This window comes from Eucyclogobius newberryi, unplaced genomic scaffold (assembly GCF_026437365.1).
Source record: "Eucyclogobius newberryi isolate DKJ021-1_F unplaced genomic scaffold, fEucNew1.0.hap1 SCAF_16, whole genome shotgun sequence".
NCBI classification, from domain to species: Eukaryota; Metazoa; Chordata; class Actinopteri; order Gobiiformes; family Gobiidae; genus Eucyclogobius; species Eucyclogobius newberryi.
In genome coordinates, this window is record NW_027315790.1 from 26,588,854 (window position 1) to 26,607,926 (window position 19,073).

The following is a 19,073-nucleotide window of genomic DNA, read 5'->3' on the forward strand; positions in this document are numbered from 1 at the left end:
ATGGAATCAAAAGTAATAAAGGAACTAGAATCTGTGCAATGGCAAGAAGCCATTGTGTGTGACTGCGTAATGCATGGCCATATTCTGTACAGTTGCTATGATCACTGACGAAAACACAATGCCCGGTCATGTGATGATTTAGAATATGCTTTATATCATCACAATTGCATCGCATTCAATTCCTTTCCACTTTGTTTCCATGGGCTTTGAAGACCATAAAACATAAACACAGTGGTACGAGTCAGCGCCGCACAGAAAGCAGTCTGTGAGTGACGATGGTGGACCCAGTGGTAAAAGTGGTCACTCTAACTGACAAACACTGCAACGTAAACTAATAGGGAAACAACTACACGAAAAATATCTACAAAAAGAACCTTGAATGATAAAAAAAAATAAATGCAATCTGAGAAATGGTCCAAAAAACATGTTTCTATAATAAAGATCTTCTAGAACTAGTAGTTATAGGGAAACTTTTAATTTGTCATTCTGAAAAAATATATCATGATCACTGATTGATGAAAACACTGCATACACTACAATTACTAGAACTACAAAGTAGAATTTGAAATAGTAATTGAACTAGAAAAGTAGTTCTAGTAATTGTAACTACTTTGTAGTTCCAGTAGTTCCATGTGCCATGATAATTTGATGATGAAAACACTAATTCATTTTGGTGTTTGTCGGTTCTGTAGTTTTTTCAGAATGACAAGTTAAAAGTTTCCCTATTAAGATGCATACGCTACAGTTACTAGAACTACTTTGCCATGATCGTTACATGATTACAAGTAGTGCCATGATCATCCAGAAATCATGAAAATACTAAAAAAAACAAAGGAATCCCAATAGTAATAGTAGGAATCACACAAAAATATTGCCAAAAAGAACCTTGAATGACAAAAATCAAACAAGAAATGCGACCTGTGAAATGGTCCAAAAAACTTGTTTCTATAATAAAGATCTAGAACTAACAGTGACTCTAAAAAGATTACATAATTGAATGGCCAGTGAACTCAGAGTATAACGCAAAGTGGTTTATTTGGGGAGAGTTTACAAAGATCATGTAACATGTGGGTTCATCAAATATCTTTTCGACACAATGGATTATTCTTTTCAACCCTGTTCTTTATAAATCAGATCATTTACATTTTACAAAAAATATATACTGTAATTATACAGTACAGTAACAATAACATTGTTGTTTACAGTTCATTTAAAAGCCTCGCAAATAAAATATGGCACATCAGAGTTGACCAAAATTACATTCAAAATGTAAAGCAATTTCCAAAAGAAGACTTATTGATTGACCAAAGCAGACAAGCATAATTACAGTTTGTGTCTTCAAATTTGCACAGCAAATTTGAAGACACATATTTTGTCTCACATTAGGAAAGAATAAAACAGACCTAAGAATTTTTGTTAACATAATAAAACTGAGAATTGAGCTTGATTCAAGACACCATTTTTTATTATAATATGTGTTGAATAATCTACATCAACAGCCCCTTTTGTTCCTGAGAAAATGGTGCAAATAAACATCCATACTGGACCCTAGAAAAGAAAGACAAAATGTATTAAAAAAATACATTAATGTAAAGTATACAAAACCAGGATAAAATAGGGACCACTGGAAAACATTTCTCGAGTTCAATATGAAAAACTAAAAAAAAAAATCTTAATTGTTGGCCTTTAATGCAGTGCAGATCAGATAATCTTGTGTTGAAATAAATATTTTTTGAGTTTGGATCTGATAAAACCTGTATTTTTTTTCCTGTTTTCCTTGTTTCCAATTTTGTATACTGTACAATGCATGTTCAGCACAGCACTCCGAGGCTTTACATGTGCTATACATTTGACATTGAAATAAACAAACAAACCAACAGTCCGTCGAAAATAATTGTATCATTATTTCAACTTGTATTGTTATTTTAAAGCAGCACTATGTAACCTTCTGATCTACTACCTGCTTGTCTCCATGGAGATGTCGTTGTTTTTCCTGGAATGTTCCACGGAATGGAAACTTTGCATTTTTATTATTTGCATGCATCCTTACTGTGAGATTGCCAGGTAGCCCTGCTCGTCTCCATGGAAATAAAGTTTTCCAGGTAAAGCTGTTATAGTAGGAGGCAAATACCCCCATGTTCCACAATGCACCTTTAACTTTTCAATCTAATCCATATCTGTAAAGCACATTTTATAAACAACCACTTTCCTTTGCTCTGAATGCAAGCAGAAACACAAGCTTTTACCTTTATAGACCTCCGTAAAGGTGAATCTTGACAAACGACACAGTCTCGTCATAGACTTTGTGTCCCTTTTCGTAGATGACATAAATGTGTCTTCGATCTTCGGCTGAGCCACTCCCCAGAAACGTGAGGCAGGAGTAGGCACTGGGTCCGGGCCAAAGCTGGACCGATTTTTTCTCCCAAGATTTACCATCATTCAGCGACCAGCGCAAAGTGAGGTTAATTCCTGACGGGACAGAGAAGACTGAAGATTAGACTGTATTAATCCACAAAGGAAATTAAACGGTCACAGTATTTAAATTTGTATAACAAAAACAATCAACACAACTATAGAGCAAATAGAATTGCAAGAAAAGAAAAGTAGGGAAGACAAATAATAACATAGTTTGTGCCGATGCTTTATTGTGTTATTTTATTTAGTTTTTAATAAAATGTTAGGTTTATTTAGTTCTACACGTTGGTCGAGGATTACATTTGAATTGTAGGACTCTAACACGTCCTAGTGAGAAGAATAAAAAAAAAAAAAAAAGCGCATACGTCTTGCTTTTTTGCAGTGAAATATTTAAAACTTAATTGTAAATAGGCAAGTGTAAGTAATTAAATTATAATCGAGATTTAGTCATTTCAAAGCGTCAATGATCAGTTTGGTTGAATTGAAGTCTGTATAGTTTGTACGATGTATTGTTTATGTTCAGGAAAATGTAAAAAAAAAACAGGTAAGTAAGAGATTAAAAAAACAGGCTACAAACTTTGTATTTGTTTTGAATAAGATGAATAAAAAAATCAAGTAAATGAGTAAGAACATTCATCACGTTCATCACTTATATTTGTACTATGGGGGTTCAATTTGATTTACCGTATTTTCTGGACTATAAGTCGCTTTCTTGTATTTTTTCATAGTTTTGGCTGCGACTTATAATAAGTAGTTATTTTCACACTGGCCGTTATTTTGGCACTGGCAACCACATTTCACATGTTTATCATTTTCACACAGGCAACCTCAAGAGGGCGCTCTAGGCTCTAAGCGACGCAGAAGAGGAATCTGCACTTCCTCTTCCTCCAGAGTTTGTTGAGTTGTTTAGAAGTGACACAGAGGAAGAAGAATTCAATGGATTTAGTGATTTGGGGTAAAACTGATGCTTTGGTAAACCTGTTAGCATGTTCTTTATGCTATAGTTATCTGAATAACTGTTAATTTGTTACGTTAACATACCAGACACTTACGATATTTCGTTGTCTGTGCGTCATGTAGCTGAAGGTGTTAGCGTTAGCATACGTATACCTATTCACCATGTTCTCTAATCTGTTATTATTTTAAATCGCAGTGCGACTTATACCAGTACAAAAAATGTCTTCTCTATTTTTTGGCTTATATTCCATAAATACGGTAATCCATTAATTTTCCCTCGCTTTTTGCCTCTTACTCTGTGCGTCGTTGAGTGGGTTGGTGAAGAAGACGACTCCGTCCTTCACCAGAGCTCCAGCGGCCACCACCGGGTCGATGAGCTCTTCGTCAAACCTCACGTAGTCGATGGGCAGAGTCAGGCCCCCGTCGTAACTGTGGACGATCACGCGACACTTGCAGTGGTAGCGGTTCTGGTTCCTCACGTTTATGACAATAGAACCGTCAGGCATCTCCAGGGGCTGAAAACGGACAAGAGGAGGAAAGAGGCAAGAGGAGGAAAGAGGCAAGAGGAGGAAAGAGGAGGAAAGAGACAAGAGGGAGAAAAAGACAGACAGGAAGGAGAAAGAGACAGACAGGAGGGAGAAAGAGACAGACAGGAGGGAAAAAGAGACAGACAGGAGGGAAAAAGAGACAGACAAGAGGGAAAAAGAGACAGACAAGAGGGAGAAAAGGGCAGACAAGAGGGAGAAAAGGGCAGACAAGAGGGAGAAAGAGACAGACAAGAGGGAGAAAAGGGCAGACAAGAGGGAGAAAAGGGCAGACAAGAGGGAGAAAGAGACAGACAAGAGGGAGAAAAAGACAGACAGGAAGGAGAAAGAGACAGACAAGAGGGAGAAAGAGACCAGAGGGAGAAAGACAGACAAGAGGGAGAAAAAGACAGACAAGAGGGAGAAAAAGACAGACAAGAGGGAGAAAAAGACAGACAAGAGGGAGAAAGAGACAGACAAGAGGGAGAAAGAGACAGACAAGAGGGAGAAAGAAACAGACAAGAGGGAGAAAGAGACAGAAGAGGGAGAAAGAGACAAGAAGAGAAAAGAGACAAGAGGAGAAAAGAGACAAGAGGGAGAAAGAGACAGACAAGCGGGAGAAAGTCTTGCTTTAGTGTTGTTTTTGTCTTGTTTTTGTCTCGCTTTAGTCTCGCTTTAGTCTCGCTTTATTCCCGCTTTAGTCTTGTTTTAGTCTCGCTTTATTCCCGCTTTAGTCTTGCTTTTGCATCTTTTTACAAATTTTGCTTCAATATCTTCAAAACAACTTCCCGACATTACCCCCTTTTTCAATTTAGAGCCCACCTCTTTGACCTTGCAATTAAACGTGGACTAAATTAAAAAAGGATTTAGGCCAGATTACTAAAGATCTAAAGAACCAGATAATTACATGTGACCATCTAGGGATGAGCCCCGGGCGCAGAGCAGCAGTTCAAGACGCTCCTCTGTCGCCGAACTCTCGCCCGTTCTGTTACATGTGAAGTGTTCAGATTCAAGACAGATAGAGACTGTGTGTGTCCCTCGTGTTCCTCGTACAAATAATGCCAAAAAGTCACATCTCAGAAAAAATATTTCAGGCGTCAGACCAAATAACTTAAGGAAAATAACAATCACAAATGACACAAATATACAAATGAATAAACACGTAAAATGTGGACTGCTAAACATTAGAGCAATTTCCTCCAAATCGCTCTTAGTTAATGAATTAATTAGTGACTATAACATAGATCTTCTAGCTCTAACTGAAACGTGGCTTCAACAAGACGACTACGTCAGACTAAATGAGTCCACCCCACCCACCCATGTTAACTTTCAGACCGCCAGGAGCACAGGCCGAGGTGGTGGTGTGGCAGTGATCTCACACTCAAGCCTACTCATGAGCCCTAAAACTAACAATGCATTTCACTCATTTGAAAGCCTTATGCTGTCGATCACATGTCCAAATATGAAAAACCAAAAAGGAGTTTTGTTCATAGTTATCTACCGACCCCCTGGTCCCTATTCAGAGTTTTTAACAGAGTTTTCTGACTTTATATCAAACTTAGTGTTAGCCTGGGATAAAATAGTTATAGCTGGAGACTTTAATATCCACGTGAACATGAGTGATGACGCTCTCAGTAATGCCTTCAGCGCCTTGTTAGACAGCATTGGTTTCACTCAGAATGTAAATAAACCGACTCACACTCACAAGAACACTCTGGATCTTGTCCTAACGTATGGAACAGAGATTAGTGACCTCATTGTCCTCCCTCAAAACCCTATATTGTCAGATCATTTCCTAATTACCTTTCAGTTTATTCTTAAAGATCATCCAGTCCCACAAAATAAAGTTATAATGAAAAGGACAATATCTGAAAAATCTATCTCAAAATTCAAAGAAATAATAGAGCCAATATTCAGTGACATGTCATGTGATCCTGCTGAGAACAGCTTTAGTCCCAGTATAAGTGATCAATGTGTCGACTTGACCATGAATTCTCTGAAGTCTGTTAAAACAGAAGGTCATTAGGCCAAAGCGCGCCTCCCCATGGTACAACCAAGAACTGCGTTCACATAAACAAAGAGTTAGAAAGTTAGAGGGATTATTTCGTCGCTCTCACACAGAAGAATCCCTAAAAGCATGGAAAAGTTGCCTGCTGTCCTATAAGCAGGCTCTGCGTAAGGCCCAAACCAGATATTATTCAAATCTAATAGAAGTCAACAAAAGTAACACTAAATCCCTTTTCAGCACTGTAGCTAGGCTAACAAACTGTCACAGTGCAGTAGAGCCCTCAATCCCAGCTACACTCAGCTCTGATGATTTCCTCCTATTTTTTAACAATAAAATAAAAACAATCAGAGATAAATTAGATGAAATTACCCCCGCTATTAGCCCTGAACTAGCCCAAGCTGTAAATCTAACGTCCCATATAAATCCACCTGTAAACTTAGAAAGGTTTACAGCTGTTGATCAAGCAGAGATAACTTCAGCCATTATGTCCTCTAAAAGCTCAACTTGTGTCCTAGACCCCATTCCAAGCAGACTCCTCAAAGACATTCTCCCCCTAATTATAGACACTATTCTTACTATAATAAATACTTCACTCGAAAGTGGCTATGTTCCACAGTCCTTCAAACATGCAGTCATTAAACCTCTTCTGAAAAAGCCTAATCTAGATCCCGACCTATTGGTAAACTACAGACCTATTTCAAATCTTCCCTTCGTCTCTAAAATCCTTGAAAAAGTTGTAGTAAAACAGCTTTGTCGCCACCTGCAGGACAATAACTTATTTGAAGTTTTCCAGTCAGGGTTCAGAGCCCACCACAGCACTGAAACTGCACTAGTTAAAGTCACAAATGATTTGTTATTAGCCGCTGACGATGGACTGGTCTCAATCCTGGTTCTGTTGGACCTCAGCGCAGCGTTTGACACCATTGACCACAATATTCTACTGCAGAGGTTAGAATGTGATGTAGGTGTTGGAGGAACAGCCCTCAGCTGGTTTAAATCCTATTTATCTGATAGGTACCAATTTGTTAATGTAAACAAGAGCTCCTCACCATGCTCTAAAGTAACTTACGGTGTGCCAATGGGGTTCAGTACTCGGTGCAATTCTGTTTACTCTTTATATGCTGCCATTAGGCAACATTATCAGAAAGCATGACATTAACTTCCACTGCTATGCAGATGACACTCAGCTGTATTTATCAATGAAACCTGATCAGAGCGATCAAGTAGACAGACTTAGTGCTTGTGTGAAGGAGATAAAAACCTGGATGACACTAAACTACCTGCTTCTTAACCCTGAAAAAACCGAGGTCATTGTGCTTGGCCCTAAGCATCTACGAGACGGTCTATCTGAGCAGATAGTCACACTGGACAATGTTAGTGTAGCCTCTAGTTCTACTGTAAGAAATCTTGGCGTCTTATTTGACCAGGAGCTCTCATTTAAAGCTCATATAAATCAAGCTTGTAAAACAGCCTATTTCCATTTGCGCAACATAGCCAAAATCAGAAGAATCCTGCCTAAAAGCGATGCCGAAAAACTTATCCATGCATTTGTAACGACTAGATTAGACTACTGTAACTCCCTGCTTGCAGCGTGTCCTAAAAGCTCCATAAAAAGCTTTCAACTGGTTCAAAATGCAGCAGCAAGATTACTAACAGGAACAAAAAGAAGAGAGCACATTACGCCAGTGCTGAAGTCTCTTCACTGGCTCCCCGTCGAGTTTAGAATCAAATTTAAAATTCTACTCTTGACCTACAAAGCCATAAATGACATGGCCCCATCCTACCTCAAAGATGCTATAGAACCATATCATCCAAACAGAGCTCTTCGCTCTCAGAATGCTGGCCTTCTGGTGGTCCCAAGAGTCTCTAAAAGTACTGTAGGAGGTAGAGCGTTTAGCTACCAAGCTCCTGTGTTATGGAATCAGCTCCCGACCCATGTTAAATATGCTGACACAGTCTCTTCATTTAAGTCCAGGATTAAAACGTTCCTCTTCGAAATCGCTTATGGTCAGACTAGTTAGGAACAGAAACATAAACCCACAGCTTTAGCTACGCTGCCCTAGGAGTAACTATGCTGGGGGAAGTATGACAGCTTGAGCACTATCCTCTTCTTCTGACTACTTATGCTATCAAACAATATTTATTTTTTAATTCCACTTGCAAACTGTTCACCGCCTTCTTTTTCCTTTCTCTCACTCCTGAGGACCTGTGGACCCAGATGCCCCTCTCCTGGTGAAGTGGTCCCTGCCCTGTGTGGACGGTCCCTCATCTGCCTGAAGAGTGGGTCCAGCTTGACTCCGACGGTCCCTCATCTGCCTAAAGAGTGGGTCCAGCTTGCCTCCGACGGTCCCTCATCTGCCTGAAGAGTGGGTCCAGCTCGCCTCAGACGGTCCCTCATCTGCCTGAAGAGTGGGTCCAGTTCGCCTCCGACGGTCCCTCATCTGCCTGAAGAGTGGGTCCAGTTCGCCTCCGACGGTCCCTCATCTGCCTGAAGAGTGGCTCCAGTTCGCCTCAGTCGGTCCCTCATCTGCCTGAAGAGTGGGTCCAGTTCGCCTCAGTCGGTCCCTCATCTGCCTGAAGAGTGGGTCCAGTTCGCCTCAGTCGGTCCCTCATCTGCCTGAAGAGTGGGTCCAGTTCCAGTTTCCCTTGTGTCCGTCTGTCCGTCTGTGAGAGTCGGATCTCTCCTTCACTGGAACTCCTCCAGGTTTCTACGCTTTTTTCCCAAAGAGGTTTTTTTTGTAGTTTTTCCTGGCCGAGAAGGAGAGTCTAAGGACAGAGGACCCTGGGACATCGTCCCTCGCCACCACAGACATTGTCTGACTTCATCGCCACCACAGACATTGTTGATTCATTTCTCCCTGTGGCCCTCAGAGGCAACTGTTGTTGTGATTTTGGGTCTTACAAAAATAAATTGATTTGATACATACAGACCACCAGCACTGCCATTTAAATGAGAGGTACATTTTTAACCAATAAACAAAAACTGTTAAAAATAAAATTACATCAAAAACAGATGGTAAATTGATTTAAAAAAAGACTAATTTCATATCATGTATTATAATCAAATCATCAATATTCCCCCCCAGGTTCTCATTGCAGTGTGGATTATGAACCACAAGGGGTCAGGTTAACGCTAAAGCCAAAACAATTTGTAAAAAACGTCTAAATTATGATACCACCAAAATAGCAGATCACAGGGATGAGACCACGATTCAGTTCTCGAATATTATTGTACATTCTGATCTGTTTCAGTTTGCATGTAATAAAATAAAATTTTATTTGAGCTACTTTTTGCACTATGTAACATCACTATTTAACCCAACAAAGATCAGTAAATATGTGATTATTACTAAACGTGAACCAAACAAAGCAAATGTGATGCCATTCAAGGACATTTTTAAATAGTAAATTACAAACAAAAATAATTATATCAAACTGAAAGCACACACCCAGAGGCCGTGTTCACTTGTCCTGGTTTAGGTCTGTGTTTAGTCCCTCTTTACACCCAGTTTGAATGAGATGTGTGTGTAAGTATGAATGAACACTGCCTCAATTCAGAGAAGAAAACATCCATTGACAGAATAGTATGTTTAGGGAGCTGACCTCATTCTTCTGAGATAATATGTTTCTGAACCTTGCCCTGACCAATAACTGTCCAATGGAAGGATTTTACCTGGAGGTGGAAGATATATCATAAAAGGCATATCAAGTGCATCGCCTCATATAAACACAGTTTAAAAGACTGCAAAAAGAGAGAATAAAAATGATTTAAAAGGTGTAACCTGAAGAGTATGACGTGGTATTTTGTAAATGTTTTTGTTAATTTTACAGTGCATTCTAGGGCTGTCACAATTTTGATACCACAATTATCATTTTATTACTCCTTTTTTTACAATATTGTGTCATTTTCAAGATGTGGTCTTCTAATATTTCTGATACAGATCATCATCAAATTATTCTGGAAAAGTTAAATTATGTCATATGTAGGTGATTCTTTTTACAATACTTTACTTTTTGTTCAAATTAGTATCTAATTTTGATACACATTTTTTTGGGAAACTCTTGTCCATTCCTGCTTTGTGCGGACGTCAACCAAGACCTTTAAAGGCAGGTTTCATTTTATTTAACCTTTATTTATCCTGATCTAATCTAATGTGGTCTGAACGTGAAGGTTCTAATCGCCGTTGCAGATTAAGGTTTCCTCAGAATGGATTTTATATCAATGTCGCCCCAAACCATTTGTTTATAGTTAAATACAGGTTTATACTTGTGTTTGATCAGGCAGTGAATGTACCATGGTGTATTAGCAGAGGAAGATTACCTGGCACTCGTCTGGGTTGAAGTCTTGTGCTTTTTTGGGCTGGTTGTACGGGATGCTCTTCAGCGCCGCTCCGTTGTACCAGTTTTTGCCGTGATCATCGCTGAGGATGCAGAAAACCCCGTCTCCTTGTAGAGTCCCGTGTCCACACACCACCAGACGCCCTTTTGCTGGCTCGTACTTCTTCTGTTGAGGAAAATACATCATCGCTGGGCTTTAATTGAGAGTGAATGGAGTCTGGATGTTTGGAGCAGGGTTCAGACTTTGGTGGGAGACATTTGAAAAATGTTTTGTCTTCAACTGCACGGATTGAAAGTCTTTCTTGTTTATGTTAATGACAGAATGAATGCTGAGATTTAAAACAATATTTAAGTTGTTTTATCAAGTTAATTTAATGACAATAATAATATAATGACAATAATAATATTTACTAGGACTTTAATATTTAAGTGAGATGGGGACAGGAATAACATCAATGGCTTAAAATTACTATTTGATTCCTTAATTCTTTGTTACATTAAGCACTGAAATAAAAAAAACATGTTTTTCTTTTTGCTTTTGTTATATTTCTGTACAATTCTGCATTACACAAATGACTGCTATCTGTTATTTTGAAACACTTTTTTGTTGCAAATTGATTGTTGTCGCTTTCCAAAGTTGAGCTTTATCTAAATCTATTAATTTAGGATTGATCCTAACTGTGAGTGTTGTTACAATAATTATTTCAAAGGAAACCATTTCAATACCACAATAATTAAAACACTTTCATTAAAAAAATTATAGTAGTTTTTTATAATATTACCATGTGGTTTAGTTATGACATAGATCAAGACCATTTTAAAGGTTAAATTTGTTGCTATTTATGTGCTTTATTTTCATCATTATTGATACTTCCAATTAGTTTCAATACTGGTTTTAGCATTGATTATGTTTGTTTTATTTGTGTATGATTAAATACTACTATTATCATTCTCATACCTGTACACCCAGCCCTGGTCCAGGAGCAAATGCTTTGACGCCTAATTGATGGGAGAGGTTTCGCGGTTTGCCCCAGGTTAGTCCGTCGTCCAGGCTCTGTAACATCATGGTGCTGGGGGGGTTGCAATGGTACTGGAAGAAACAAACGCTGTAAATCAGAATGATGGCGCCCAAATCCTCGTCCACCACCACAGAGCCCAGGTTCAGACCGTCCGGTGTCTGACCGTCGTCCACAATGAAGACCGTGGGAGACCAGGTGGAGCCTGCAGGAGAAAGGGATTCAGTTTACAGGGTTCTGACACATGGACCAAGGCTGGGCGATACAGCAACTAAAACCTAATTGTGATCAGATCCCTGTGTCAATTGGATATTCATATAGTAATTCTCCATTTAGTGCATCTGTCATTTCCCATTTGTAAATTACAACTTCAGAACGTTCCAGAACGGAATTTACTCAATTTGGCTAATGCTAAAGAAATGTAAATGTTAAGCTAATGTTAAATAAAGTAATTTCAGATTGAAACTGAAATGTTTATGTCGCCTATGAGCTCGTTAATCGCTTAGATTCACTTTGTGGTGATTAACATTATTGTAACATGTCAAAGTTTATCTCGTCTCTCGACCATCTCAGAGTTCACAAATGGGAATTTCCAATTCCAAACTAACTGACCTTTTCTATCAGCCGTATTGTGCCACACCGATACGTCTGTCTATGATCAATAATCAGTCATAATCTTGTTCGATATTTTTTCTCACAATTCTTTTACGGTGAAAGCGACAGACGATAGTAGTATTATTATTTTTAATATAATGATAATAATACTAATATTATGTGTTGTTAATAATAATAATAATAATAATAATAATAATAATAATCGTAATAATGTTGTTGTTGTCGTACCTTTGTCTGTGGAGCGTCTCATGGCGAGGAACTTGGCACCTACATCGGCCCCCGATTTCTTTCGCCCTTCACAAAAGGCCAGCAGACTTCCCTTTGGAGTGGAGGTGAGGAGAGGGATCCTATAAATGTTGACATGGCCCTGGGCTCCGCTCACCCACAACAACTGCTCTTCCAGCACCAGCGGGTTGAGCTGAGAATAAAAAGAGGAAGGACTCAAAATAACTGCAATTCATCAAGTCATTTCATGTTCTCAATGATCAGCTTGGGACTTTTAAATGGAGGTCTATAACCAATGCTAACTTTATTTAACCTGTTTTCCTGTCAACTGAGAGATTCAAATGTTAGTGGTTTCATCAAATGAAACTTTGCCCCAAAATTAAGACGGCAAGAAATGCAGAGGACTTCTTTACTTTGTAATAGTTTGTTATTAAATTTGTTCATTGATGCACTTCTGTGTTCATAGCGCTGTATTTGAGCTTAATCAGAATCAGAACTAGGAAAAAAATGAAACGCCATTGTCAGTGAAGTGAAGTAAATTCACAAACAAGGAACTTGCTTCAGTTAAAAGGTGTAACATTAAAAAATGAACCATAAATCAGACTCCTGGAGACGTACAGGTCCTGCATCCTGCGTCCTGGAGACGTACAGGTCCTGCGTCCTGGAGACGTACAGGTCCTGCATCCTGGAGACGTACAGGTCCTGCATCCTGCGTCCTGGAGACGTACAGGTCCTGCGTCCTGGAGACGTACAGGTCCTGCATCCTGCGTCCTGGAGACGTACAGGTCCTGCGTCCTGGAGACGTACAGGTCCTGCATCCTGCGTCCTGGAGACGTACAGGTCCTGCGTCCTGGAGACGTACAGGTCCTGCATCCTGGAGACGTACAAGTCCTGCATCCTGGAGACGTACAAGTCCTGCATCCTGCGTCCTGGAGACGTACATGTCCTGCATCCTGGAGACGTACAGGTCCTGCATCCTGCGTCCTGGAGACGTACAGGTCCTGCATCCTGCGTCCTGGAGACGTACAGGTCCTGCATCCTGCGTCCTGGAGACGTACAGGTCCTGCATCCTGGAGACGTACAGGTCCTGCATCCTGCGTCCTGGAGACGTACAGGTCCTGCATCCTGCGTCCTGGAGACGTACAGGTCCTGCATCCTGGAGACGTACAGGTCCTGCATCCTGCGTCCTGGAGACGTACAGGTCCTGCATCCTGGAGACGTATAGGTCCTGCATCCTGGAGACGTACAAGTCCTGCATCCTGGAGACATACAAGTCCTGCATCCTGGAGACGTACAAGTCCTGCATCCTGCGTCCTGGAGACGTACAGGTCCTGCATCCTGGAGACGTACAGGTCCTGCATCCTGCGTCCTGGAGACGTACAGATCCTGTGTCCTGGAGACGTACAGGTCCTGCCTCCTGCGTCCTGGAGACGTACAGGTCCTGCATCCTGCGTCCTGGAGACGTACAGGTCCTGCATCCTGCGTCCTGGAGACGTACAGGTCCTGCATCCTGCGTCCTGGAGACGTACAGGTCCTGCATCCTGCGTCCTGGAGACGTACAGGTCCTGCGTCCTGGAGACGTACAGGTCCTGCGTCCTGGAGACGTACAGGTCCTGCATCCTGCGCCCTGGAGACGTACAGGTCCTGCGTCCTGGAGACGTACAGGTCCTGCGTCCTGGAGACGTACAGGTCCTGCGTCCTGGAGACGTACAGGTCCTGCGTCCTGGAGACGTACAGGTCCTGCGTCCTGGAGACGTACAGGTCCTGCGTCCTGGAGACGTACAGGTCCTGCATCCTGGAGACGTACAGGTCCTGCATCCTGGAGACGTAGAGGTCCTGCATCCTGCGTCCTGGAGACGTACAGGTCCTGCGTCCTGGAGACGTACAGGTCCTGCATCCTGCGTCCTGGAGACGTACAGGTCCTGCGTCCTGGAGACGTAGAGGTCCTGCGTCCTGGAGACGTAGAGGTCCTGCATCCTGCGTCCTGGAGACGTACAGGTCCTGCGTCCTGGAGACGTACAGGTCCTGCGTCCTGGAGACGTACAGGTTCTGCGTCCTGGAGACGTACAGGTCCTGCGTCCTGGAGACGTAGAGGTCCTGCATCCTGAAGACGTACAGGTCCTGCGTCCTGGAGACGTACAGGTCCTGCGTCCTGGAGACGTAGAGGTCCTGCATCCTGCGTCCTGGAGACGTACAGGTCCTGCGTCCTGGAGACGTACAGGTCCTGCATCCTGCGTCCTGGAGACGTACAGGTCCTGCGTCCTGGAGACGTACAGGTCCTGCATCCTGCGTCCTGGAGACGTACAGGTCCTGCGTCCTGGAGACGTAGAGGTCCTGCATCCTGCGTCCTGGAGATGTACAGGTCCTGCATCCTGCGTCCTGGAGACGTACAGGTCCTGCGTCCTGGAGACGTAGAGGTCCTGCATCCTGCGTCCTGGAGACGTACAGGTCCTGCGTCCTGGAGACGTACAGGTCCTGCGGCCGATCACCATCTCAGCAGAGTGCACAATGCGCTACAGTCTCTGTTTGTCCCTGGCTGTGGCTCCAGCGTACCACACGGTGATGGAGGAGGTGAGGATGGACTCGATGATGGCCGTGTAGAACTGCACCATCATCTCCGCTGTCAGCTTGGCTTTCCTCAGCTGCCGCAGGAAGTACATCCTCTGCTGGGCCTTCTTGATGAGGTCCTGGGTGATGTTGGTGAGAGGAAGTGGAGGGAGTCCATGGTGGATATGGGGGAGACTGTGATGGTGCTGGGGGGCTGTGGCTCCCATGAAGTCCACGATTCAATTCAATTTATTTTTGTAACGCCCAAAATCACAACAGTGGTTGTCTCGGAGGGCGACAGTGAAAAACAGACTGAACAATGTCCATAGGGACTTGGCGATGTCTCAGAGTCCCCTGTCCTTAGACCCTCCTTCTCAACCAGGAAAAAACTACAAACCTCCTTGGGAAAAAAGTACAAACCTGGAGGAGTTCCACAGTGAAGGAGAGATCTGACTCCTTCAGATGGACAGGTGAACGCGAGAGAGACAGTGGCGCTGGAGCCACTCAGGAGGAGAATCAGTTCTTCAGGAGGAGAGCCAGTTCTTCAGGAGGAGAGCCAGTTCTTCAGGAGGAGAACCAGTTCTTCAGGAGGAGAGCCAGTTCTTCAGGAGGAGAGCCAGTTCTTCAGGAGGAGAGCCAGTTCTTCAGGAGGAGAACCAGTTCTTCAGGAGGAGAGCCAGTTCTTCAGGAGGAGAACCAGTTCTTCAGGAGGAGAACCAGTTCTTCTGGTTCTCCTCCTGAAGAATCACAATCATCTCCACTGTCTTCTGGGCATTGAACTCCAGGTTGTTACCGCTGCACAAGGACACCAGCCGAGTGTCAGACATTCTTCCCCAGCCAACGTTGAGCTGGGAGAGCCTGTTCTGGAGCAGAACCTCTCCAGAGGTAAAATGGAAGTGTGAACAGAGTATCTGACAAAACCTGTTTGGAAATTTGACCTGCAGCGTTGTCATTATCAGATTATACAATAACATGAGCACGTCAGAAATGTGCTTTTTTTTAAACCAGGAAAGACCCAACTTGAAAGCAGGACTATGGTGTTATAAATAACAGCTGAGAATCAGAAACTCAGTTGAGTTTAAATCAATTGTTTCTTCACTGAACTCAGGTCTGTGATAAAACGCGTGAAATAAAAGAAGTAAATAAACGCCTTGAGAAAACATTTACATATACTTAGTATGCAGTAAGGCATAACAAAAATAAGACCGGTGTAAGAGACGTTGAATTAGATTGATATGAAATTCTCAATCTCACTGAACTCGATTACATGTGTTTACTAGAGATAAGCCCCAGTGCAATAAAGTTTAGATATCTTTATGCAGTCTTTATGATTAATTATTTACCTACACTGGCATGTTGTCAGTGCATCTCCTTTATAGAAAAGCTACACATTAACAACTCATTAACGACACAAAACCAGTCAGATGCTTTTGAAATAAAGATAAGAAGCTGTGCATATCTCACACATTAACAAACCAATACCAATCGTAAGATAGGCAAACATTTCCCCCCAGTCAAAACAAAAAAACTGAAAATGAATGAAGACCTTACAGAATATTATTATGAATTAAAAAAAATGATCGTACACATTGGTTATTTATGTCCAGAATCTCACCACAAAAGTGACACTCACCTCTAAACTCGCGCTGTTTGAGACCCACGTCGCGGTCAACAGCAGCGTCAGGAGCACGAGCCGCGTCATGGCAACAGCCACGGGTGAAGGGGTCACGAGAAACGGTGAAAACAAGCGAAAAGGACGCGATTAAAGACGAAAAGAAGCCGTGTGTGTCCTCTTCAGCTCAGTCCCATCCCGAAGTACAGCGAGAGTCACGTGACCAGAAGCGCGGTCACGTGATCCCCGTCAAAAGCGGAAGTGTAAAGGGAAACTATTTACTTTCAATTACATTTTAATAAGTCGTATAATACATGTTGTGTCAGTTTTTCCATATATTTCATTAAGACAGGCATGGCAGCTCATCTCATTGGATTAGGCCTATATATGTCACTTAATTTTGCTATATTTTATCTTTATGCAGTCTTTTTCATCAGTAAAGTTACATTTTTAGCCTATGTTTGATGCAAATTGTGATTTTCTTACGCCAATGTCTGTGTAATCCAGATTTTCTTTTGATACTATGCGGCCCACAGTAGGGTGTAACAAAAGAAAAAGAAAAATTAAACATTATATAGCCTAATGCATGGACTGTTAAGAATATATTCCTGCTGAATGTTATGTATATTTAACCTTTGTAAATAATAAATAGTTCTATGTTCTGTTGTTTTGCCTGGTAAAATAAAGATAAAAAATAAATACAAAATGGCAGCTAGTGTAATTTATATAAACTGTCAATGCATCAGGCAACAATGTTTTTTTGTTGTTTTGCTTTTCCTCTTTGAAAGTCCAGTTCTTATTATATAAACACTAAGTGAGCACTGGTATGGCCTCTTGCAAACATATGTAATCTTATAAGATAATTTACATAGAATCTTAAAATGCAACAATTCAAATGCTTCCTCATAGTTTAGAAAGTCAGCCTTGAGTCAGACTTCTTAAAAACACACTCAGACTGTTACTGATCACATGTTTTGAGGAATGAAATGCAAAAGGGGAAGGAGTTTTCACAGTAATAGACCGCGGACGCCTGAGTCAAAGTGAGATTTTAAGGGATGAAAGACAGTCTCAAACCAGGCTCAACAGTTTAGTACTTAATTTTGTAGTTAAGGTACATGACATCCTTGTATTTGTAAATGTGTCCTTCATCACATTGCAACAGGAGGATTTTTAACCATTATTATCATCATGACTCCACATAATAGCAATGTAATGACAGTACACTATAGACTTTGACCACAAGAGGGCGCACTTTACTGAATTACATCAGACATGCAGTGGCATTTACTACAAGGAGGAGCTAAAATGATCAGACAAATAGATTGTGAAGCACTTTCGAGGAGGATTGAGCTGAATACTGGTCACTGGAGCAGATAACACAGCACATGTAAGTAAACAAATCATAGGCTTAACTTTGTAGCAGAATTAAACATTGATTTAACTGAATTTACCTTGACCTAACTGAATTTACCTTGACCTTTTGTCCATTGTAGGTTTATGTCAAATAAACTGAATTCATTGAACATAATGAAAGTTAAATGTATCATACAGTGTGGTGCTTGTCAAACCAGTTCACCACGCTAAGAATAATAGTGAGTAATAGTAAAGGCCTAACCCATTTCTGTATTTGCCGAATCTTTGACTGTCAAACAAAGAGTTGCAAATGTGTGTGTTTTTTGTGGCTCCTGTGCAAATGTGACAAAAGTTCTGGATATTGTTAGTTTGCTTTCAGGGTGTGTTCACACTTGACCTTTTTTGTTCCTAGTTTTAGTTCAATTTGAGTAAAAATGTCTTATTTATTTGGTCACGGTTTTGTCTTGGTTTGGCCCTGGTTTAGCCTTGGTTTGGCCCTGGTTTAGCCTTGGTTTGGCCCTGGTTTAGCCTTGGTTTGGTCCTGGTTTAGTCTTTGTTTGGTCCCTGTTTAGTCTTGGTTTGGCCCCGGTTTAGTCTTGGTTTGGTCCTGCTTTAGTCTTGGTTTAGTCCTGGTCTAGTCCAGATTTAGTTCCGGTTGTGTGTTGTGTCATGTTTAGTCACAAGTGTCTACAAGTGTGACACAGTTTTAGTCTAGAGTTTCTCAATCTTTAAACAATGCCAAATTATTTAATAATTGGTATTTCACATCTAATAAACAGTGTCTAAAAATGTCATAAAATTAGACTAAAAATGGACTGAGTGTGCGTTCATACTTGTTTGGTCCCAGTTTGAGCCAAGTTTAAATGAATGTGGACTTGATTTGGTCCAGTTTTAGTCCTGGTTTAGTCCTGGCCAATTCTATGTTTAGTTCCAGATTTAGTCCTTGTTTAGTTTTAATTATTGTTATTGCTATAGAAATGCTCTTCAGTTTAAGTACAACTGGTCTACACATATCGATGTAAAACTTAAAATCTAAAAACAACAGCTTTCCATCATATTACTCTATATATGATAAGCTTTGATCTGAATAGATTTGTTGGCAAAGTTAAACATACCAAATTGTGACTGCAAATGACAGTTTGTGTTAAAATCTGTAACAATCTGAAGTTAAATTGTAATTTCTAAACCTTGATTTATTCTGGTCGTTACAATGAACACAAATGAGACAGGACACGGTTAATGCATTAGACATGGCCGGGATGTGACCCATATATGACTTATACAGTTTTACAGAAGAAGCCGGAGTGTAATGAGTTACAGAAGAGTTTATAAGAAAGCAGCACGGGATTATAAAACATACCCTTGTAAATGTCTGATTGTATTTTATGAGCAGTTTTGTTGGAAGGCTGTGAGCTTTGGTGGAAATTCAAGGACTTTGGGGAGCACTAAAATATAGACCAAAT

At 41.1% G+C, this 19,073-nt stretch overlaps 1 protein-coding gene across 1 annotated transcript; it reads right to left on the reverse strand.

Annotated features, from left to right (window-relative positions):
• Positions 1–1,372: 1,372 nt before the first annotated feature.
• Positions 1,373–16,371, reverse strand: neu1 (neuraminidase 1). The gene is made up of 7 exons (XM_072448167.1): positions 16,279–16,371; positions 12,102–12,291; positions 11,201–11,463; positions 10,226–10,408; positions 3,668–3,887; positions 2,247–2,469; positions 1,373–1,548 (listed from the first exon to the last, which is right to left on the reverse strand). The coding sequence occupies exons 1-6, from the start codon at positions 16,345–16,347 to the stop codon at positions 2,249–2,251; spliced, it is 1,146 nt and encodes a 381-aa protein (XP_072304268.1). The 5' UTR covers positions 16,348–16,371; the 3' UTR covers positions 1,373–1,548; positions 2,247–2,248.
• Between the last annotated feature and the right edge of the window lie 2,702 nt (positions 16,372–19,073).

What these genes read in the sequence shown, in the direction of transcription:
- neu1 (XM_072448167.1), bottom strand. Translation starts at nt 16,347, where the DNA reads ATGACGCGGCTCGTGCTCCTGACGCTGCTGTTGACCGCGACGTGGGTC. An exon ending in CAAACAGCGCGAGTTTAGAG is followed by an intron (nt 12,292 to 16,278) that starts GTGAGTGTCACT and finishes TTTTATTCTCAG; the next exon opens with CTCAACCCGCTGGTGCTGGA. An exon ending in GAGACGCTCCACAGACAAAG is followed by an intron (nt 11,464 to 12,101) that starts GTACGACAACAA and finishes TTTCTCCTGCAG; the next exon opens with GCTCCACCTGGTCTCCCACG.